Consider the following 24763-nt stretch of genomic DNA (forward strand, 5'->3'; position numbering starts at 1 on the left):
GATCAATTATTAATGTGTAGTAGTAACATTCATTATGGATCAAATCCCTCTCCCTTATTCCCAGAGTCAGAGACATTGTTTGAATCATACTGAGACATTTATTTATGCATGTATGTTTTCCATTTAGACTGAATGCAAATACAGCAAGTACACACCACCAAGCACTAGGGGAATGTAGAGCAAAAGGCAGTGGAGAATTGAAGGTGGAGGCTAAATAGCGGTTTGATGCTCTTCATGGGGGAAAATAAATTACCTGAACTATGCTGGTTTTCTAATGGGGCCAATAAATGTTTTCATCTCACTTAACAAGACACTTATTTCGTCTCTACGCTCAATGTCACATTCTTTTACAAGACAGTAAATCACTTTCGAGACACCTTGGACTGAGAGGGGAGGTCGTGTTGATTAACGGCTCTGAAAACTCCCCCCATAACCACGACTCCCAACATAAGGCACCCATTCATGTGTCACTTCTACTGCAGTGGGATTACACTGACTGCCTCATATCTCCCCCTATAAAACACTTCCTTTCTCCTGCTTAGATTCTACATACTTTACAGATTATACACAGAAGTATGAATATTTATACACAAATACAGGCCCTCCATCCTTCAATTCACCACCTCACCAAACACACACAGCGCTTCTCATGATGCAGTCATTTCATCCATCAGTACAAACCTACACCCATCTGCTTTCAGCAAAGATACTCAACTCGCCCGGGGGCCACTTTTGTAAAATGACAGGATACAAGGGGCTAGATCATAAACAAATATTAAAATGTATTAAAAAAAAAAGCCCTGAAATAACACATTGTGTAATTACACCACATTATATAATAAGTAAACAGCTTGAATGCAATATGTAATACACTTACTTGGACATATTGGATCTTATATTGCAGTTGTTTTTACAAAAGGTGGGAAATACACTTCCTTTTCATGATTATAACACATGCTTCATGTAATAACCAACCAAAATACATGTATTCCATCAAAGCATTATTAATACATTCTAGCTGGGAATAGTTTTACATGTTGTGTTCAAGCTGTTTATAACGTAATATGGGGGTGATTAAATAATGAAACGTAACATAATTACATTTTTCAAATCATTACACAATGTGGTTTTGATACAAATTGTGTTCTTCTTTCATCGAAATGCTTTATTTGAAAATTGACAATATTAATTTAGCAGGGTTGACACTAGGCCAAAATTACAAATAAATCCAATATTTTACAATAATTTAATATTCTTCTGTTAAATATTGGGGCAAGGTAGCTTTTTTTTATCCCTTTTTGTATGAATAAAAAAAGTATTTTGATCAATTTAGATGCAAATTTGAGCACTATTGTTCCAAATGTATATTAAAAGTATCATACAATTACAACTGTGAATCGCTTTCTCTATGTTCTGAATTAATAATTGGTCGATGGGGATCCTATGGGGGGCCAGATTTGGTTCGCTAAATTGAGTATCACAGGTTTACAGTCAAAAATATGCCTTCACAACAGTCCAGTGTCATACGACCAGAAACAAAATAAACAGAGCAAAACAGAATATACAAATAACCAGTTTTGGGGAATCTCATTTCTTCAGACAAATCATCAGCAGGGCGACAGTTTGAGGTGGGGGATTCGGGAGGGTTAGACGACGGGGGGGGACAAAGCCATGGTCACAAGTGTTGGAAAAGCTCATTTTTAATATCACAAACTCTGCGTTATAGGTTTTGGTTACACATGAGAGTTCACAGTTGTCTCCCTTAAGAGGACAGAGGATGGAATAATGGTTGCTTATTGCAAAATCTCACAAGCGCTGCCTTTCGGTTAGCAGTAGCACGAAGTTAACAATGACGGCTAAAGCGGGTCAGGCTCCATCACAGGGGTTATTATGTATGGGAAGTGATGCATTGTATATTATTAAAGGTCATCCAAGGTATGTGTTGTGTGCAGGGTTGCAAAGGGGCGGAACATTTCGGGTACATTTCCGGAAAGTTTCCATGGGAAGTTAAGCTGGGGAATTTTGGAAATATTCGATGCAAAATTAAACAAAAATCATGAAAATTCAAGAGATTTAAAAAATAAAGTTTTAATTATTTTATTGAACAATGACTTGTTTCATTGAAGAACGAAAACAGGAATGTTGAGTTAAATATTACTCATCTGTGCATGTGATGGAGGAATGCACAGTGCCTGTAGGGGGTGTGGTCTCAATAGCCATGCAGTAAACAGTGTGCTATGGCATGGATATTCAAGTGTACTTGAATGGCACATGTTTGTTTTAGTCAAGATTATGCTAAAATATACTTTCCCCAACTATATTTAAGTTCCCTATGAAGAGCCAACTTTCAATTTAGAAAATTCTCAGTTTATTCCCATAAATTCCCGTTAAAGTTTCCATCTTTGAAAACTCCCGGAATTTTGCAACCCTAGTTGTGTGACAGCCAACGGGGTTAGACGGCGCTTCGTTTAGGTCACACTATGAAGTCTTGGCTTTGTCTGTCGGGGGAACAGGGAGAACAAGTACAGGCCTCACATTCACCACTCCTATAAATACATTACAACTCATACACCATAACTTAAAGAGAGTTAATCCAACTGAACACAAAAAAAGTAACCTTGTTATTCTTGTGGTTTTGAACGTTTTAGGCAGTGTGGATTTGTAATGGATCCAACTGTAACATACATTTATTTTGGTGTTTAAAAGCTGCTATTATAAGCAACCAAATTCAATGCATTTCTCATTCACAACTTCACAATTTTTACAAGTTTTGGGTCTGTGATTAACTTTGTAGGTTCTCCAGTGAAACGCAACTTTTAATTAAGCTCTTAAATAAAGAGGTTTCTACAGAAGAGGGCCTGGCCAAGGGGGAAATGAGGTGGACATTTTAATAATGTATTCAACGCCAGAATCTTTGATTTATTAGTTGTTTTGACTTTTCAAAGTTTGTCTTTGACTTTTCGAGTTTTTCTCAACATTTCAGCAAATAAGTTGATTCTAAAAATGCTAATTGTCAATGAATAAAAAACTTCTCTGTTTTGTTCTGGCACCTAAATCCCCTCCGTATGTCTCACACATTAACACTAAAAGGTCCAAAAGCACAAGAATAACATTACAGTCTCTGTTTCAAGATGGAAGTCAGTAAAAGCAAATTAGGACGTATCAACACATATTAGATAAAACATTATTTATATTAAAATATCTTTAAAAATCCTTTAACTTTGCCCAAAACATGTGACCAGCATTTCTCAGTGTAGATGGCAAATAGACGTCAAAATGAAAGCGGGAACGTTGAATGTGACGAGGACAGTGATGTGTGTTTGACCCAGCTGTCCACTGAAGTGTTACACAACTGTCCGTCTCCTCCATGTGTCCATCAAGGAATTTTTACAGTTCAGTCCCATTATCTTTCTATGGATTTCAAATGTGGACAAGTGGTTTATTTTTTTCATTCCCTCTGCTATTTTTTTTATTGAATCATGCAGATTATCGTTATCTGATATTATACATATTTCATAAACAAGCAAACACTGGACATAAATTAGATCCTCTATAGATAAAAATGTAAAAAGCTAATAAGACAGCAGTTGATTATACTGAAGGTCACAGCCAGGAGGTGGCGACGTCGAGCAAAAAGGCCGCCTGACACCACCCTCCCCGCCTCACCCCACCACCAGCATTGTCTCCATCATTTCCCTCTGCTCTAATACAAGAAGTAACCAGGCGTGGAAGCAAATGTCCTAGTGGCCAAACGGTGGTACTACATTGTCAGTCCGTGATGTCATTTTGGCCCTCATTGACTTACATTGGGATTTTAGTAAGTAAGTAAATAAAAACAGGACGAACACTGAATAGCCCTTATCGATAAATCAATATAAATAAGTAGGGCCTAGAAGTTGTAAAATGGGGATGCGGAAGAATGCCGGAAGATCGCTATAAGATCCATGGATGATCTGAGTATTTCTGTTCTCGAGTCAAGTCTGTTTTGGTATCCAATTCTCTTATCCATGCTGTTATACCTTTCATATGTGACAGAAGCCATTTGTGAGGGAATTGGGTTGGAGGTTGAAAACTCATTGATTCAAATATCAAGATGACATCAAATGCAACTACGTTTTTTGTCGACAACAGAGCTGAAGTATAACAGCCGTGACTTGATGAACCAAGTGGTAAATCATCCAATAGTAGATTCTTCCAGTTCCCTAAAGTGGTGGAGGGTCGGGTTGGGTCACAAGCGGTGTCACAGTTGGTCCGTCTAAAGGGTACAGGAGTGGAGGAGGAACTGTTCTGGTGTTGGTGTTTTTACACAGGCGGGTTGAAGGGTCCTGGTATCTGCATGGTGGGCCAGGGGACAAACAGGACCCTCTCCTGTCCCCCCCATCTCAGGAGCCTTCACAGCCGATCAGGACTGCAACAGAGACATCAACATCAGTCATCACACACAAACATGGAGGGAGATGAGAGGTGGAAAGGCTCTTCACCAATGCACATTCTCAAAGATATTGAAGTGACTGTTATTTTGTATATTGATTATTGTGCTTTTATTTAGGTCTTAATGTGTGCATATGTATAAATGTGTATTCGATTGTATATAGGTTTATACATATTTGCATACATATTTTTATATATATTTGTTTTTGGGATTGTGGGAAACGGTATTTCGATCCGTCCGTCTGTACACACACACTGAAAGACTCCTCCCACATAGATTAGACACTATATTAAAAGTGTGTGGTCTTTTTTAGTAACTTTTTTGTTGTGTCACTTCAAGCCATTTTGAATCATTGCAGTCATTGTGTGTCATGTGGCAGTTGTTATGTGTCTCTATAAAGGTCATGTTGCATCTATTTAAGTATTTGTGTGCCTCCTTGAACATGGTTTGTGTGTCTTTGTAGTCATTTTGCCTCTCCTTGTAGTCGTTTTGTTGTTCTCTATTGCGGCTTTCACACCAGCGCTTTTCCCTTTCTAGCTCCGAGCTAGAGCTTTTCTGGTTCAGCTCCGGTTTCCCTTTCCTGCTCCCGCTCTGTTCACACCGCCCAGAGCCCGACTGGTGCTGCCGCTGCTGCGTCATGACGTCACCGTTTACATCGCTGATTTGCTCCCCGACAACAACGGGGGACTGCGTTGTGTCGATGATCGTGTTGCTTTTAATTATACGAAGTCAGATTAAATTAAATAACGACTTCTCCAAGCTTATACTTTTCTCCAGAGTGCCGTGGTTCATTGTTTATTAATGTGTTTCAGCAGCATTTACCGACCGCTGCAGTGCTGGCTGCTATAATAAAAAACAAAACGTCTGCCTCTCTCCACAATGATCAATAACAGTGAACGGATGGTCAAAGTAAGGCACAAACAAACAGAATCACACGAAGCCTGGTTAGTGTTGCCTGACTTTATAAAGTGTGTTTCTTTTTATAAATGTGTGGTTGCCTTCTAGTCACTTTGCTCAGCACTACTGCTTGTAGGCAGGCATGACAAGACTCTTCAGTCGACCCATGTTCAGAGGAGGTGGGTTTAGTTTCCTGCACGCCTCAACGTAAGCTCCGAAGCTCTTGCCTCTAGACCGACAATTTTTTGGAGCTGGAAGTGAACCGGATTCCGGAGCTAAGAGCCGGCACCGCTGCGGTGTGAACAGGAAAAAACGGTACTTTTCAGGCTCCAGCAACTGGAGCTGAAAACGCGTTGGTGTGAAAGGGGCATATGAGGTCTTTTTGCATGTCTTTGTCATTGTGTTGTCCCAAGCATGGCCCAGAATCCCACTTATTTATTGTTTGTATTTGAAGCCCGCTACCCTCTCTTTCCGGTACCACTCTAAGTCATTTTTTAGTGGTGCAGTTGTTTTGTGACCCTTTGTATTCTCTTTTGTTTCCTTGTACAAGTTATGATTCTCCTTATTATCGTTTTGTGGTAATTGTATTTCTTCTTGTTGTTGTTTGTGTGTATTTGTACTCTCTTTGTCCCTCTTCGGTGTCTCTGTGTTCATTGTGTTTCCTCTTTTTAATGTATTTGTAACACCTTGTACGTGTTTTGTGTCTTTCTGGTCATTCACATGTCTTTGTTGTCATTATGTGTTTTTGTCACTGTTTTATTCCTATTTCTACATCTTTTGAATATCTGTAAGAATATGGTGTCTCCTCACAGGCTTTCATGTCTCTTTGTAATTATCTTGCTTCTCTCTGTAGTTGTTTTGCTGCCCAAGGTAATCACTTCATTCACATTCTTACATGAAATGTTAGCACCCACATAAAGCAGAGGTTCTGGGCGAGGGTCCCTCTGTCCCCTCTGGTCCGAGGGCCTATGTCCAGTAAACCCATTCAGCAATCTAACCAGGCAAACAAAGCGTAGTAATCTAGTAACCTGCACTCTGATCACATGACCAGACTGTGAACACTGTAGGGGTCACACACCTCTGAGTGCTGCTGCATCTCCTCAGTAGGAGAATCTGTTTCCCTGATAACCACAGCTTTTGTCACCAGCATGTCAGGGTGCTGCTGCTTGGCCTCCTGGATGGCCATGGCGAGGGCCTGGGGACACGAAGCATCCACACAGGGGTCAGAAACCTCACATTATAGCTTCATTTGCCTCGTGACTTTAGGCACAGTGCAATTGTGCATTATCTCTGTTACACTCCTCCTCACCTGATGCTGGTCCACATCGTCGTCTCCTGTGATTATTATCCTCTTCTCGATTCTTGTCTCTGAGTAACCTCCTTTCACAGTCTGCCAAAAGTATTCAGATAGAAAGAATTAAAAAATGGATGACATGTTTAATCAAGGTTATCATTCAATAACATATAATGCATAATTTCGTATCTATTGTCCCAGTAAAGACAGTTTTTTTTCATACAATGTCATTACATTAAATTGTGTAACAACATATAGATTGTTTTCTTATGCATAATTTTTAATGAAAACAAATCTTTTAGTGTTATTTGGTCACCTATTCCCACAACAAGTGATCAATAGTGTGAAATAAACAAAAGCTCATTCGTTAAAATTGCCCTTAAAGGCTGACATTGTAATGAAGGGATCATTTGATTGTCATTGGTTGTTGGCTAACTCCAAGCTCCAGACATTAGACTGTAACCATGGGAACAGATAAGGTGTTACCTTGGTAACTTGAGTTGTGGTTGCTGTGGTGACGCTCTCAGCTGTGATGGTCAGCGGGGAAACAACAGAGTCCCTCTCCTGGGTCGCAGCTTTTACCTGTGGAGTATTGTAGAGGGGCAACACACACGTTGAGGAACACACTGCAGACACACACACACAACGATGACTTTAAAGGGGCCCTATTCTGTTCTTTTTCAGTTTCATATAAGTATTCTGTGCCTCTCCTGTGACATGTCTCCAGGCTTTAATGTTCAAAAAGCTCTTTATCTTCTCATACTGCCTGTGCTGCAGCACCTCTTTTCACCCTCTGTCTGAAACCAGAGCCCAGTCTGCTCTGATTGGTTAGCTGGCCGGCTCTGTTGTGATTGGTCAACCGCTTAGAGATGTCACGCCCCTTAGCCTATCACGTACAATGTGGTTGAGCGAGAATTATGTCACTATGTCCTGAGAGTAAACAAAGGATTCCAATGGGAGCGTTTCAGGAGGGGATTTTAGCTTTTGCACAAAATACTGATATAACAAACCACAGGAAGAGTATGATAGGGCCTCTTTAAATGTCTTGTCTCATCAGACCTAAACCGAAAGATATTCAGTTTAATATGATAAAAAAAACGGGAAAAGCTGGAAATATCCATATGTGAGAGGTTGAAAACAGCATTTTCTAAATGCTTCACATGAAAAGTAATCTTAACTATTAAACATTTATCAAAATAATTCAAATAATGGTAGCTCTACCTTCAAGGCACCACACACAGGTTAGCTGCACATACTTTTCTGTTAAATTTCAGCTATTGCCCCGTAATAAAAGCGAACAAATACCAAAGATAATCAGAGGAATCATTGTTATTGCCAACACTAGTAGTAGCACAAATTCATCTAAAAATATTGACATCCACATCTTCTGTCTCATAAAACTGAGACATTTTGATGACATCAAATACAAGTATTATAGCAACGTCCTGTCAACAATTGGCTCTCACACACACATAACATTTTTACAATTTTGCAGAAGGATATGAAGTAAAGGTCAAGGTCACAAAGGGAGACAGCGGCAGCACAATGGCACAACGTTTATTTATCTGCTGTGCACACACACACCCATACACACACATGCTGTCACACTGATGTATTTCTTCTGTGAGATACTTACAGGCGAGCCATTTTCTTTCAGGGCAGCAGGAGCCTCCCTCGGGCTGACGCCTCCGTGGTTCTGAAGGAGAGAGAAACAGACGTGTGTGGGCAGAGTCTTTATTAAATTCTTAAGATGACGAAAGTCAAGCGACATTAAAGAAATACAATAGGGGATCAAAGAAGCATTACTTCAATCAGAATATTAAAGACATCAGTGATTAGTTATAAGGCAGACACAATGGCTTTACGCTGAAAATATGAACACTTTGTTTTTGCTCCCATTTTTTGTTGAACTGCTATGCACACACAAGATATGATACTCTCTACTTTAGAGTGTTTCATTTGCCACGATGATCCATCTACTGACAGGAGCAGCTTATCAAGGTGCTGATTAAAAGCGTAATAATTACACAGGTGTGCCTTGGGCTGCTCACAATAAAGGCTAATCTAAAATGTGCAGTTTAATCTCAGAAGACATTGATTGGGATTTCACATGACTCGGGCTACAGAAATGAATTTCTTAGCCTGAAGACAACACAAAAAGTCAGTCATCTGGTGTGACCACATGCAGTGCTACAAAATGGAGTTCATCAGGTTGTTTATTATGGCCTGTGGAGTGGTTAATGGCTTTGCAAAGTATCTGGGTATTGGCAGGAATTGGAATTAGTGTTGGGCACACTAATCCTGAGCATCCCAAAGAGGCTCAATGGAGGAAAGTACTGGTAAGTATTCAAGACGTTCGAGAACTGAGATGTGTTCAGCCTCCAGATGAGTGAGGGAAAGCTCATTAATGGCACCGCGATTGGTTTTGGGAACTTGTTACAGTGTCCTGCCATCAATACATTACAGGTCATATAGCTGCCGCTTTTATCGAGAGCGACTTACAAACACTTCAATAACAGATGTGTCCACAGCAGCAATTTGGGGTTAAAAATATCTTGCCCAAGGACACTTCAAAATAACTAACTAATTTGTCTTTTAGCACGTTTTACAACTTTCAAAGCCTAATGATTTAAATAAGTTGATTCGGTTTTAAACAAAAGTATCCGCTCATTCACAGACATGTATTTCCTAATGTAAGTCAATGGGAAAAAGTATTTTGTGGGCCCAATGAAGTCACGGATTGACACAGAAGTTGTAGTACCATCGTTTGGCCACTGTAAAGTTTTGCATAAAAGTCTGTCGCACTTCCTGGGGGCTTGATTCAACTTTAGAAAGACACATTACATGTATCAAGTAAGATTACATTGCATTGTGGGAGAAAAGTAAGCATCAACAGAAGCATCTGATTGGATTTTACTCTAATCTCGATTATATCATGTTTACACACAAGCATAACTTTAATAATGACTGCACACCAGTTAATTTTTTCACAGCAGGCATTGTCTATTTTCTTTCAAGTGCCTCGGTGAGAGTAACAGAGAGCACGCATACCTGAAATCAAAGCAGCCAAATAGAATTCAGCCATCAATCATTTCAATATCTACACCTTTGCCTACCTACTGTGACCTGTGTGAGAAAAGGTCTACTGTGGATGCTGGCTCACACTCATGTCATGGCTCACTGAGACACTAAACGAAGTGCACCTTAATGACATTTGTTTCACCTGGGCTTTCACTGCCATGACGAGCCAAAATGTCTGCCGTGACAAAGTGTTATTGATGGTGATGCTGGCTCACTGACAGGGTTTAGAGGAGCCGTCATTAATGTCATTAGATGTACCTGTGGTGAAAAGCCACAATGCCTGTCTATGGAAGCACAAGCAGGAAACAACATGTCTGTGGGTGAGGTTCAGTGTGCGGTGGGAGAGATATTGACCCCTTTTATTCAGTAAAGTTTATCCGCAGTATAAAAATACTCCATTGCATGTTAAAGTACCGTGTACAAACTCTTACTAGTAAAAGTACAGAATAATTAGAATAAAAATATACACTTACTTATGTAAATTAGAATATTATATATATATTTTTTATAGGAATAATATTTATCAAAGCAGCTTTTGAATGATGTCAAGATAGGGTTAATTTGAACTAACCTAATAAAGTTGTATTCAAAATAATCTAATTGAAACTTTTAACTGATATTTACATGGTAAATATTGACCTAAATTGAAATTATAGTTGTCGGATTATTGCAGTAGAATAAAAAGTGCAATATTTCCCTCTGAGATATAGTGGAAAGGAAGTAAAAAGTTATACAAATATTGAAATACTCAAGTAAAGTATGACTACATTTGCACAGTACGTACTTGAGTCAATGTGCTTCCAGCACTTGGTTTAGTTTGTTTACTTGCAATTTTTTTTTGCTCAAAACACTGGAAAGGTTATCTGTGACATGCTAAAATGTGGAGTTATTAAGTCAGTAAACAACTAAACCACAATGTCAATAACACGGCAAAGAGCAGTTAAGGCGGACGGTACCTATAACTGCCAACTCACATACTAAAATCAGATAAACTAAACATTTGTTTTGCGCTGCCTAGGTTATTAACAAGCCATTCAACATCTGAAACGATTTTATAAAAAAGGAACGTCTCATTTTAGAGCAACTGCAATGCTTCTAATTAATTGTATTTAGCCTATTGAATCCACATCTATTACCTCGTCTAATTTTATTGTTACCCCGAGCCTGTTTTTCAGGTTTCAGGCTCGAAAATGACATTCCCAGAACAAATGACCATATCTTCCCTTCTAAAAGGGTTAAATTAATAATCTTTTTTCTCAAAGTAATGATAAACCTGTCAGTTGGATTTAGAAAAGTCAGATTCAATATAGATGTTTTTTATTTTAAAGAAAATTCAGATTGAACATGGTAAAAAACTGTAAATTATTGTGTCCATCCAAAATATATTTTGTACTTATTGTGAAAACTAACCTTGGAGGATGGGTAAGTAGACTAAAAGCTTTAGGAATCCAAAGTACAACATATAATAAGTACCCTGTATCAAGATTGATGCAAAACAAGTGATATTTGACATTTTTAGACAGATTTAGCAAAAAAAAACCTCTTCTGGGGCCATTTGGGTGGATTTTTCATATCTCTGGCTCCCCCTGCTGGATTTTGAAATGTGACATCTCTTTCTAACCGTCAGAGCCAATGGAATCGAGAGGAACTCCCACATAGTCCTTATTTGGTCATGTGTGTGTATTATACTGCCGCATAACCAAGACCGGAAGCAGCAGCCACTCTGGTGGCTACCATTAGCAGCTAACTTTGGCTCTGCGATTTTTACATACAAATGGAATTATGGATTATAAATAATTCAAATTATTGCCCAGAAACTTTATCAACCTATGGATTAACCGATTTAGCCGCGTTTTTTCTCGTTTTAATGCCATTGAACGCGTCTTTTGATCAGATTAACAGCTACGGTGAGACGATCTCCCTAGAAGCTACGTAAAGGTACGTGTTGTGATGTCTGTCTTTGCTTTCCCTGTTGCAAGTTCGGATCACTCAGTGGTGATACTACAGTATATACCTAAATAATCTATGGAACCTCAGCTTTAATCGGATATATTGTATGTGCAGCTACGAGAAGTAATAAGGGTACTTTTATCTTGAGTTCTGTGCCAATGTCCGTTAGCATTTTTCGCTAAGGGGTCATTTAGATGCTTCTTATGAGACTTGTGTATTGTTTTGGTAAATATTGTTTATATCGTCAGTTAGCTGAGATTATTTCCGTTAATCTGGTATAACACATTAATAGGTTCTTAAATATTAAGATCCCCTGAGACACAGTGTCCCGCCGGCGGGGACCTTGGGGCTTATCAGGTTAGCAAATTACTCCAAGTAATAAAGTCAAAACACCCCCAAGATACTCATAGGTATAATCTCTTGAGCATTATGTAAGAGACAAGGCTTTATTGCCAACACATTTCATAGCCATGAGTGTCAATCAAACCAATATCAGCATGTCCAAACTCCTTGAGTGTATATCGAGGTAATCCTCAAGATGAAAAGATTGCTTTTACTGCAGTCTGGTGGCAACGCTGCCCAAATTCAGAGGCTGTCAGTGTCATGCAGCCAGTTGGCATCATCCAGCCTTTGTGCTGCTGTTGAGCCTAGGAAAACATGACACAGCGCCCTCTGCTGGCTCAACAGAGTCACTGCTGTAGATCTTTGTCTGCCTATCCATGATGTCATCCTCCATTTGCTGCAGGTGCACAGACACACACACTTTTTATTCCACCCATCCAAAGACATCTCACTCTGACATCTTTGAAATTGGACTCAACACTGATCTGACACTTCAAAAGGCCCCCAGTCTAAATCGATGCATGAGTTCCCTCCCGCACACCATTAGCCGCATTGTGAGCCGCGCAATGATTGCATTTTAATAAGGCACCTGTGGGACAGTCGGCGGGCACTCAAAGCTTTGCCTCCGGAGATGAATGGGATTCACACCTGCTTTCATCATCCTCATTAATACACTGTCAATACTTTAATCACTCCATGATGATGCTATTATGTCCTCCCTGTCTGGGGAATTTGGGCTTCATTCGACCAGAGCCCAGGGAACATGCGTCTTCCTCTAATCAAAACTGACTACAAAGCTCTGAAAAACATTTTACAAGTCTGGTGTTTGTGTCCTGTGATGAGTATTGTCCTTCCTTTCTGCTAATACCTTAGCTTCAGCATTGATATTTAAAATATGATGTACATACAAAAAAAACAATCAAAATAAAAGGGCTGCCACATAATTGTTCTAAACACTCAATAGTCTGGAAAACGTCCCATTTGATCGACATTTTCCATAAGCCTGTTACCCAGACTCAAAAAGTCATTGTTCCGAAGGCTCACAGCTCCTAAATTACACACTGTATTATTATCAACTCAAGCTTTGACCTAACTAACAAAACCACAGAAGAAGGCAGCGAGTACTAGCCAATCAGAGGCAGAGAAGCAGCCTTTGCCATTGTGGTACAAAAGTGTATATTTTCTGAGCGATTGACCAACAGAGTACTGGTTGTTTGTGTTTGTGGGAAAGGATTGTCATACAAATGGACTTGTGTCATGTTGATCAAGTAGATCCGTACCAGTGTCAGTTGGATAAATGAAAAAACTACAGCCAGCAGCTGTCAGGCAAAAAAAAAGTCAAACGACACTTTATCGGCCCAACAAAATTGTCCAACACATACTTTCCTCTGAACGGAGAAACCTACAAGATATAACTAATGTAGTACGTTTAAGAGATGCACAAAGGGGGATTTGAAAGGGGTTTCTTGCTTTAGAAACTCCTTTCAAAATGGAAATGACAAATGAGCGTGATTGCCCATCTCATCTGACGGGTATAGGGTCATTAATCATGATTAATCACAGAATATTAATGTAATTACCGCCAGTATTTAGATTTTTAGATTTTCTAACAGGATTATGCACGATAATGTCACTAAAGGATGGAACAGTGGAGCTATTATAGAGTACATGCAATGTGCAGATTCATGAATTATGCAGCTCTTTTTATGGCAATAAATTAGCTTTGCTAATATTCTTATTGTTTATTTACCTGCGGTGAGGCATTCATGATGTTGGAGTGGGCCTCTGATCCATTTGTGTGTGTCTCCTTCTTGCTATCAGCCCTCTTCATGATGTGGGCCGCACTCACAGCACTGGCTTCTTTCTTTGCCACGGGAGGCTGTGTGAAACGACAACAGTAGAGTTAAGTCATCATTTGTTAGCAAGAAAATGACGCAATTCTTGCAGACAGCGTATTTTTCAAAACAAAGCATTTCAACAATGTTTACTTAAAAGAACAAACACTTAAAATATTTTGCTTTTATTGGATTGTTTGGTTTAAAGGAATCATGCAAATGATGGTGAAACAACAGGGAAAATCCACTACAAAGACAACAATGAAATGTGCGAAGAATTCATAAATCAAAATACAAGAAGAACAAAAAAAGTAGAGCGAGGAACCAAAATAAACAGACGTGATAAAATGCAAACAATGGAAAATGATACAACAACCACAAGAAAACATAATATAAAAAGCTGCCGTAGTTATGGCACCAAGTCCAGCAAGGCAGGGTGAATCCAGCGGGGGATGATGAAGATGATGATGAAGGACGAATCCAGTGGAGGAAATAAGTATTTGATCCCCTGCAGATTTTGTACGTTTACCCACTTACAAGGACATTTCTATTTTTAAGGATTTTCTTTTTGATATTCTTACTCTCATTGTTTATATAAACCTACCATTACAATGATAGACTGTACATTTCTTTGTAAGTGGGCAAACTTACAAAATCTGCAGGGGATCAAATACACATTTCCTCCAGAGTATGTTCATCAGTCTACCTCGTGATGTGTTCCCTCCTCTATGGGAGACTTGTCCCGGGAGCCCATCAGACGGGCAGAGTAGAACCTGGAGGTCTCTTCAAAATCTTCCCGGCACACCTCAGGCTGCCTGCCCCGCTCTCCGTGCTCCGACGTGCCCTTAGAGAAGTCTTCGGATCCGGAGTGGAGGTCCATCAGGACGGTGAAGTCCACCTCCGCCTCCAGGCTCGACGTGGAGCTCACCGTCATGCTGGAACATTTACGCTCGATGCCCAGGTGGGATTCTCTCATGCAGGCCACCGTGTCCCGGTCCTGCTCCTCCTCTGACGCTAATCTGGGCAGAGGCCTCCTGTCCCCGAGCTCCTTCTGGGACGGGTACAGAGACAGGATCACCACTCTGAGGTTATATCACTGCAGGCGGAGGGATGGCGAAGATGTCATGATATGGAGTGGAAGTGGCATCCTTGTGTTTGAGGGTTTGCTTGGATTCATGGAGGTCTCAAAATCCGAGTCAGTGTACATGCAATGTGTATTATTCATTTGTACAGTATTGTAGGGCATGCAGTCATGTCAGAAAGGAAAAGTTAACTGTTTGAGCCTGAAAAGGGTTTGTATTTAAGGACATTTCAAATTGCATAAAATGAATGAATAGAACATACCAAATGAAATGTGCCTCTTAGCCTGAAAACTTTTAAAACGTCATTCTCAACTTCATAGTTTTGTGGATTTTGCCGTCAGTTGTCACCAAGCATTCAAATAAAACAAAAAAAAAGTACTGGCATTCAACACGTGGCACGAGATCAGAAATGAAACCGCTCTGTTTTAAGGGGTCAGGATCCAAAGAGGAGGGAAAACGTTTGATTATAATGAAACTCCTTAGGCCCCTCATGTAAGTAATGCCACTCATTAATTACACACACACAAGCTAATTACATCACAGTTAAAACTGGATCATGTCTGCAATAGACAAGCATAAGGGATTTTGTTTTCCACCCACACATTCAATTCCAACTCAAGATGATGGATGACTGCAGCTGAGTAGCCAGTGACCATAACAAATGTCAATCTTTATGGCTTCGGGCTATATATGTTTTATATATCAGTAGAAACTGGTCGTTCAGTTATAGGGAGGGAAGCAGTTTAGCCCTAAGGGATGTAGAAAGGAAAAGAGAAGATGGGTGAGGCATGATGAAGGTGGATGAATAACCTTGAAATCAGCAAACGGCTCTTCATAAATGGCAGGAGTAGAGACGGGCTCCTGCAGGGGGAAGCAGAGGAAAGAGCAGAGAGAGCATCTGAAGGTTAGCACAAGCTGAAGTGGTCAGTGAAATGAGAGAGGCCACAACACACACACAAATCTGAACAGCAGAGCTTGACTGGATCCTGAAAATATGGTAAGATTGTTCAGTCCCAACCTAAACTGGGAGTACTGGTCAGTTAGTCTGCACATTGTCACGTTTAGAAAACATGTTTCCTCTTCTCTGTGGTGCTATTTATCAATGTAGTATGCTTTGGTGTGAGCTGCTGCATATTGAAATATTGGCTGTAAAGATATCTGCCTTCTCTTGAATACATGGGAACTATATGGCACTCAGCTTGTGATGCTTTTAGCACAAAGAAAATACATAGAAAAACTAAAAAGCAATGTCTGTTTTCCCAAACGTATGACTTGGTTTCTAAAGAAACTGTTTTTGACTGTTTTTGATCAGTTTCATGTAGGAACTATTTTTGGTTTACCGCTAACTGAAAAGAGCAGACATTGGCAAGTCGACATTGGCTAGCAGACAATAGCTAACAGACAATAGCTAGCAGACAATAGCTAGCTGACATTAACTAGCAGACAATAGCTAGCCAACACTAGTTAGCAGACGACAGCTAGCCAACAATAGCTAGTCAACACTAGTTAGGAGACGATAGCTAGCAGACAATAGCTAGCCAACACTAGTTAGCAGACAATAGCTAGCAGACAATAGCTAGCCAACACTAGTTAGCAGACAATAACTAGCAGACAATAGCTAGCCAACACTAGTTAGCAGACGACAGCTAGCCAACAATAGCTAGCCAACACTAGTTAGGAGACGATAGCTAGCAGACAATAGCTAGCCAACACTAGTTAGCAGACAATAGCTAGCAGACAATAGCTAGCCAACACTAGTTAGCAGACAATAGCTAGCAGACAATAGCTAGCCAACACTAGTTAGCAGACAATAGCTAGCAGACAATAGCTAGCCAACACTAGTTAGCAGACGATAGCTAGCCACCAATAGCTAGCCAACACTAGTTAGCAGACAATAGCTAGCAGACAATAGCTAGCCAACACTAGTTAGCAGACGATAGCTAGCAGACAATAGCTAGCCAACACTAGTTAGCAGACAATAACTAGCAGACAATAGCTAGCCAACACTAGTTAGCAGACAATAGCTATTAGACAATAGCTAGCCAACACTAGTTAGCAGACGATAGCTAGCCAACAATAGCTAGCCAACACTAGTTAGGAGACGATAGCTAGCCAACAATAGCTAGCCAACAGTAATTAGCAGACAATAGCTAGCAGACAATAGCTAGCCAACACTAGTTAGCAGACGATAGCTAGCCACCAATAGCTAGCCAACACTAGTTAGCAGACAATAGCTAGCAGACAATAGCTAGCCAACACTAGTTAGCAGACGATAGCTAGTCAACAATAGCTAGCAGACGATAGCTAGCAGCTATAGCTAGATGAGAGGGTCCTTCTGCAAGTAAGATGTATCCTTCTTTAAAATGCTCACAACTAGGTCTAGGGATATCTTTAGTATTGACTAATGAAAAAAGACATTGTTCTAAAGTTTTTCAAATGTAATTTTGCTGCTTTGTTCACAACAAGCCAAGTGTCATCTAGTTTCATCATATTTGAGAGAAGACACATATTTATATAGCAGATATCTTCAACACTCAGCAACTCACACCCAAACAGTTCGGATTAATACATAGCATTTAAAGTGAGGGAAAACGTATGTATTGTTTAACTTTAATATAGCTACAAATACAAAAACAGCTAATTATGTATTTTAAATTGACTCAAACCCAAGTTTAGGTGAGGCATTCAGCCAGACCCAATCATAGCCAACTGAGTCTGTTCAGATCCAGTCAGGTCCGAATGGATGTCAGCACAAATTTCAGGCAATACTCTACATAACAAACAGCAATAGAGGACATAAAAGAGGTGAGCTTGCTACAACAACAACAACAACAACAACAACAACATCCACAGCCAAGTGTATTAGTTAGATTTAGCAGAGAAGAGAAACATGCAGTCTGTATAATGAGCAAGTTTCCAGCATAGCAGCAGCCAAGTGTTGCAACACTACGCACCTTGAATTTAAAAAAGGGAGCATTCAAATATTGTCAAATAAAATTGTTAAAAGTCCAATAAAAAGGTGCCGGGATGCATTTCAAAGCCTGCCAAAATGACTGTTTGAATGGGTCCACAAGTCTGGAGGAGCATATCATATTTTCCCACACTCCCGACTTCAATCTGATCTTGATATGATTGTCAGTCGCCAGTGAGGTTGCAAACCGAGAGCTACGCAACAACTCTTCTCATGCTTGTTTAATCCAATATATGCAAGAGCTTGACTCAGATGAAAAGGCGGGAAATGATGAAAGCTGTCATGTCTATTCACTTCAAATTCCTTTCATTCTGGTGTCAAAAGCGTGCAAGCTCCTAATGATACCAACAGTGAAATGAAAGCAGCAAATCTGACTGTGTCAGGCACTGAGCTGCTCACTGCCTGCTGGGGAGGAACCAGTGTGTTTACATCAGCGCTTACTCTCATATCCAGAGGGGGGTTTTGCATCTGTTTTATGCTTTATCATCACCAATCAGAAGGAGGGAGAGATATTCTTTAAAGCCTGGTCATGCAAGTTTATCAGTTTCTAAATTATTTATGCATAAACCAATTCTATACTCTATTTATATCCAATTTTGTGAAATAATAGCTGTCTGTCTCAAAGAAATGGCAGCACTTTCACCCCTTTCTTTCTCAAATTAGTATGCCATAAATCGTTTGTTTTTGTATTTCCAGTTTGAAAATGGCACAGAGATGTGCCAAAAATCATCGGAGCGATGATAATATGTACGCCTTTCTTTCTTTGCCACCCTCTGACAAACAACAATGTGAGCCGGAAAGAAATCTGAGGCTCACAAGTTAGAGAAGGTGAAGACGAACCGACAACCAAAACATGAGATATTGATTTTTGTATCTTTTTGTTTTGTTAAATTTCACAGCCAGTAATCAAACTGAGGTGAGCTGTACAGATTTGCCAGACAGTGTGGTACATGTTGGGGGCAATGAGAAGGGAGAAATTGGGAAAACTTTTTTGACAGATTTTGCAATAAGACAGAGCAGAAGTGCCGCTCCGTAAGAAGTAAGATGGATGACTTCAAGTCACTGAAAACGCAGAAAAAAAATAAAAATGGCGTGCGAGTCTGTCTGAAGCTCATGCGATGCTTTAATTTCCAATGACTGAATAGCAGATGCCAAGCAGAGTTACCGAGTGTCTCTTCTTGGCTGCGTCCAGACTCGGCTCCCTGCCAGGGTTTCGGCTGTTCCGCAGTATGAGTCCAGATTCTCGGGCCTTCTGTGTTTTTACTGGCGGGGCCGGGGGAGCCATTTTGTGAAGCGCTGAAATCTTTGAGCAGAACGACTGACTCTCCGTCGGTCCTCTACCAAACTGATAGCTGTCATCAGGATATTCTGCTCTAGTGATTCCCTCCAGGTCTGCTGCAAAAGATGGATGAAAGGCAGCGGAGTCTGTCCAGGAGAGGTCCGAGGACGCCTCCGGAGAACCCACCGACCAGCGGTATTCCCTTCTGACGAGTCCCGTGGGCTCTTCCCAGCCCCTTTCGTCCTTACACGCTACACTCTTTGATCGCTCCGGCTTAAGAGGAACAATCCTGGTGATTTCTGACTGAAAGCTGCTGCCTGACAGTCGTTGGAGAGACGTTCTCTGGCTTCTATCTCCCAATAAACCCTCAATATCCTCTCCCCCAGAACTACTGATCTTCCTCTCATGCGTCCTGACCTGTCGCAGCTTTACCTCAGCTAGATCTTTGTTGTCAATAAGACCCCGGCCTCGCGACTTCATCCCACACTCCCCTTTAACACCTGCTACTGAACTATCATGCTCCATCTTTCCGGGTCCATTCACCATATCGATATCAGCTGGCCCGACCTGACTCACTTTCCTCTTTACCTGCTCTGCTTCGACCTCCATGTTTTCACTCTCTACGGGTATATCTTCTTGGTCGTCTTTGTAGACCCCGAAAGACTCATCTTTTTCTGATCCCTGATCATCCTTCACCATCTCCACTGGCGATAGGTCGCAATGATTTCCGGCTTTTGTTTTTTTTTCTGGACTGAGGTCCAAGTCTGAGCCGTTATTGTCTTCGTCAGTAGAGTCACTGCTTTCTTTCCCGTAAATGAGCTCGGGAGGCATACCCAGGTTTAAGCTCTGGGGTCTCCTCTTTTTCCTTGGTTTCGAAGCTGTACGGTCTTTCATCTGCTGTGAGCCCGGGGTCAAATCATTGTTTGCATCGGGGTCGGAGTCTTGAGATAGTTTACTTTGAGATTTGTCAAGATTCAAGTCTGCATTTTCAGATAATTGAACCATAAAACGACTTTTGTTAGTCGGCCGTGGCTCAGAGCACTCCTCTGCCTCTTTGGTTGATGAAAATTCATCAATATGGCTTTTCATTTCTTTGCTGTCATACCCTGTTACCTCCTTATTTATCATCTTGGTTATGTCTATCTCTTTTTCCAGCTCTTCTTTCTCCCATGAAGAATCCAATTTGTTCATTTCTTCTGCCTTCCAGTCTTGGTCCTGTAGATAAGTTTCTTGTTTTTCAATCAATACCCACTCCTCAGAGCCCTACATGTTGGTATAGATTAAACACAGTTAGACATGCCAAGCACAGCTGCTGCAAATAATTAAACCTACGCAATCATTTGAATCACAGAAAAGGGAACACAATGTTCAACTGGTACAATGGGAAGGTTCGATGATCATGAAATTGCATGTAGGGATTTATTCTTAAGGAAAGATACCCCAAGTGAATAGGATTTAACTATAACACGTATGCTTCCCCGGTTAATCGCCTACAAGAAGCAATTATGTGTTTGAGTGGTTTCTCAAATTGTGTTTTAAATATGCAATTCAGGCATTACATATGAGCTAATGTGAATCTGAACATTTGATTAAGCCAGGTTCAAAATTCTTGTTTCATTTTGTTGACATGTGGAGTCAGAGGTTTTTACAGCTGGGGTGTTGAGTATCTTTTTGTATCAATCCATAACACGTTGTCATGGAACATTCCTCTGCACAATGTTTTTAGGATAAACCTTTTATAAAAAATCTGAATATGAATGATGGATGGACACAAAAACCGTGAATCGTTCCAAACAATGTTTTGTATTAAAGGTTTTACATATCCAACTTTTGGTAGGTTGAGGAGAAATGTACAGAAGCAGATATACAAGACCTAAATTAGTATTTTGCATGTTTTCTTTCCTTTCTGAAAGAAGACATGTTACTGAAGTAAAGTCAAATCTAAAATGTCTAAAATCACCAGATCATTAAACACAATGTCTTTGCCGGCAGTGTCACTTTCAAATATGATCGACATATGAATGATAATGATGCACACAAGGCAGTGCATTTCACCAATCCACAAATGCCATAAACAACATGAAACAGAAAGAGTGAGAGATATGTAACCTCAGGTGAAGTCACCACCGTCTTCTGGACGAAACCCTCAACAGACAGGCTGTTAACAGGGTCCTTCCCCACTGCTCGGACCGCCGACTGGCCGACACGAGGCAGAGGAGAGAGTTAAAGGAAAGGGAGAAATGCTGTTAGAGCTAAAACTCGAAATGAGGAAGTCAATTAGTAAGACTCGCAGTAGACAATTTCATGCAAGAACGAGAACATGGGAACGTTGGAAAGGATCAGTGCTAATAGGTTTTAAAAAGGACAGTTCATCTTTTAATCTAAAATAATTATGTTGCCTCTTACCGGATTCGCTATTCATAAATTGAGATTGTTTGGGTGTGAGTTGCCAACTGTTGAAGATATCGGACGTAGAGAAGTCTTCCCTCTTTCCAACAAAATGGAAGATCGCACTAGGCTTTGGAAAACTCAATGACAATGTATTTTTCCAGAAATCCAATTACTTAAGGTAATAAACCATGTTGAGAGCATGTAGGAACTATTTTTATTTCTACCAAACTACACCCACCAACAAATGAGAAGATGCAAGATTTTGTTTGGTGATACAGTTGGTAGAGGTAGATAGTTGGAAAGAAAACAGTTCCTACATTCCTACAAACTGTTCACACCATAGTTTGAGGAGAATCTTGAGTTTCCGAGTCATGATTTCTTCAACTCACACAAAAACAATCTAGATTGAATGATAGCACTACCGGTAATTGGAATAATGTATATGTTTTATTTAACTGTCTCTTTAAGTCATTCTGTAGAAACCTTCTAATGAACTTCAAACTGAAAAGACGTAATCCAGACGAGCTGAAAGCCACCAAATCCACAAAACCAAATTTGCAATGCAAATATCTGTTACTACACCAAAGGCTTGAGTTCAACTGAATCTCAGAGCACAGCGACTTCCCCCGCCTTCGACTGTCAGGCTAACTGAATAATACCTGGAATAAGTAACTGTGCAAATTACATTTTCTGCCGCAGACAACATTTGACATTGTATGGGCATAATCTGATTTTCCAAGACAGCAGATGAGAGATTGCTTGAAGACAATTTAGTCACTGACAAAAAACAAAACCATCCTATTTGAACGTCTAAAATCTCAAGGCTCTTCCTTCAAAAGCCTAATTACCCAAAAAGTTGAGAGCTTTTGTGATCTGGCATACAGAAAAGACTGTGTCCCTGTCAGGGCAATCAAGGAAAACAAAAAAAGATAACTGATGATTATGTCTCAAGTGCCTCACATTGGGTAGATCTTAAAAAAACATCTAATCTCATCAAGAAGCCTCCTGCTGTGCTGCCCGTCAGTCATCTTCAAGTACCTCTGAGCTACTGTCAGAATTATTATGGCTCACCAGGGAGATGCACTTCATTATACACTTTTCTTGTTTCTGTGAGTAGCAGTTTCTTTGGGAAGGGGATGCACGTTTTAACTGCCTCTAGGAAAAGGAATAGCCATAAATACCTTCACTAATCACACAGCATATCTTCTGGCTTGAATTATTCAGTCTACTCTGGATCAATTATTCATAAATGAAAAGAGCTTACTTTTCAATAAAGTTTACAACCCTTTCTAAAAAGATACGTTACCGTACAACTACAGTGCATTCTCAATCATATTCTGGGGGAAATTTATTTTTCTCCTAAACTACCTTGGCAATGCCGTAAATTGAAAAAAAAAAAAAACACTAGTAGTTGTGTTTAGTAAAAGATCATGGTTCGGCTATAAATAAGTGTGTTTATTAGGTCATTTGAGTAAAATGGATGCAAAATGACAAAAGTCGAAGTTGAGTACGTTTTGAATTGACACTAGACACAGACATTGGCCTCCTTAATGAAAGCCCCAGTGTTTGAACCATCCCACCTACGAAGACTTCCGCACACTGATCAGAAATGTATCAACCATATCAGGCTTCTCACGTAATATGCCCGGTTTTGCTTCGACTGAGGCATTCAAAAGCTCAATTCAACAGGACAGCGGCCATATGGGAAAGTGAATGCCCTTTAATGTAATGTCAAGCATCAGAGTTTACTGGACTTGAGATATTAACCATCGCAAAGCCCCCCCTCCCCCTTTATTCTACTCACAGCCTTCCTCTCCGGCGTGCCGGTCGGGGAGGTTCCCGACAGACGTTTCTCGCGGACCGACAGCTTGCTGTTGGGCTCCTTCAGGGCCTTCTTCAGCTCGTTGATGCTCGCCTGGTGCTTCAGCAAAACGTCCTTCGACTTATCCAGAAACTGGAGGAGAAATTGCAACAGGAGGGGAAAAAAAAGAAGAAGCGAGGAATGCATTAGCTAAACGTCGACATCCTTTCACCAGCACGACTCACATCAACATATGATATGCATGACTGAACAAGACATGAGAGAGCACTGACGAAGAAGATGCAATGTGAACGCTTACACTCATGTTAACTAAAGCTGGTGTTTTACGACTCTGAGCTGTGGCCCATGGAGAGCATTGACATTTCAGATGCTGCTGAAGCTAAAATAAATCAATCAAGGCAAGTAGATGGATTCATAAATGAATATGTAACATCTATTGTTGCACAATAGGGATGCACAGTATGTTTTTTTTAGCCAATACTGATATCTAATAATAACCTTCTCCTCATGTCCAAAACTGATGTGATTTATCCAATGTGTATGACTAGTTCATATTAATTCAAAATGAATTCATTTAAACTAATATTCTCCGTGTCCTTGGTTGGACAGTTTTCTATCAGATATGTTGAATACTAATGTTCAGCTCCGTTTTAAAAGTTTAAGTGGTACTTAGAGGTTGCATAGATCTACACTGAACATCATTGTATTTCAAGTAGATAATTTTCCTGTACTTGTGTAGGATTTTAAATTAAGGACGTTCTCTCTGTTCTAAAAATAGAGAGGTATTTCACCCGGAGACTATCAGAGTAGATACCTGAACGTATGCTCAAAGAGGACCAATGTTTTATAATTCACATTTATTTTGATGAATCTGTAAAAACCTCCAAAAAAAAAGCAGGGTCTAAAGACAGGAACCTGTACCTCCTGTTTGTGCCGAGGAGTGGACTCCTGATCCAACTGAGAAAGCTGAGTTGGGGCAGGAGGTGGTGCGAGAACAAGAGGTGGAGAGTGAGGGGTCAGAAAGTGCAGGAACAAGGTTCAGATGCAGACACAGGATGGTAGAAGGTCAGTCATAAAGAAGACGGACAGACAGACAGACAGACAGACAGACAGACAGACAGACAGACAGACAGACAGACAGACAGACAGACAGACAGACAGACAGACAGACAGACAGACACACAGACACACAGACACACAGACACACACAGACAGACAGACACACAGACAGACAGACAGACAGACAGACAGACAGACAGGCACACACACAGACAGACAGACAGACACACAGACAGACAGACAGACAGACAGACAGACAGACAGACAGACAGACAGACAGACAGACAGACAGACAGACAGACACACACAGACACACACACACAGACAG

At 40.4% G+C, this 24763-nt stretch overlaps 1 protein-coding gene across 10 annotated transcripts in view; it reads right to left on the reverse strand.

The window, feature by feature from the left end:
• Positions 1-75: 75 nt before the first annotated feature.
• LOC307040716 (uncharacterized protein) overlaps positions 76-24763 on the reverse strand; it is a 109190-nt gene continuing 84502 nt past the window's right edge. For 2 of the 10 annotated variants that reach the window (XR_013808565.1, XR_013808566.1), the window contains 12 exons: positions 23359-23508; positions 21273-21359; positions 19050-20426; positions 15724-15774; positions 14538-14882; positions 13747-13875; positions 8260-8319; positions 7110-7205; positions 6639-6719; positions 6408-6524; positions 6225-6322; positions 76-4408 (listed from right to left, as the gene is read on the reverse strand). Coding sequence is in view for 1 of the 10 variants with exons in the window: in XM_079683842.1 (XP_079539968.1) it covers positions 4403-4408; positions 6408-6524; positions 6639-6719; positions 7110-7205; positions 8260-8319; positions 13747-13875; positions 14538-14882; positions 15724-15774; positions 19050-20426; positions 21273-21359; positions 23359-23508; positions 24298-24342 (2544 nt within the window). In the remaining 9 variants the exon portion in view is untranslated. Of the gene's footprint in view, positions 4409-6224; positions 6323-6407; positions 6525-6638; positions 6720-7109; positions 7206-8259; positions 8320-13746; positions 13876-14537; positions 14883-15723; positions 15775-19049; positions 20427-21272; positions 21360-23358; positions 23509-24297; positions 24343-24763 lie in introns of all 10 variants that reach the window. The other 8 variants (XR_013808571.1, XR_013808572.1, XR_013808573.1 and 5 more) reach the window with 8 other exon arrangements.

The sequence above is a fragment of the Notothenia rossii genome, assembly GCF_949606895.1.
Source record: "Notothenia rossii genome assembly, chromosome: 5".
Taxonomy (NCBI): domain Eukaryota; kingdom Metazoa; phylum Chordata; class Actinopteri; order Perciformes; family Nototheniidae; genus Notothenia; species Notothenia rossii.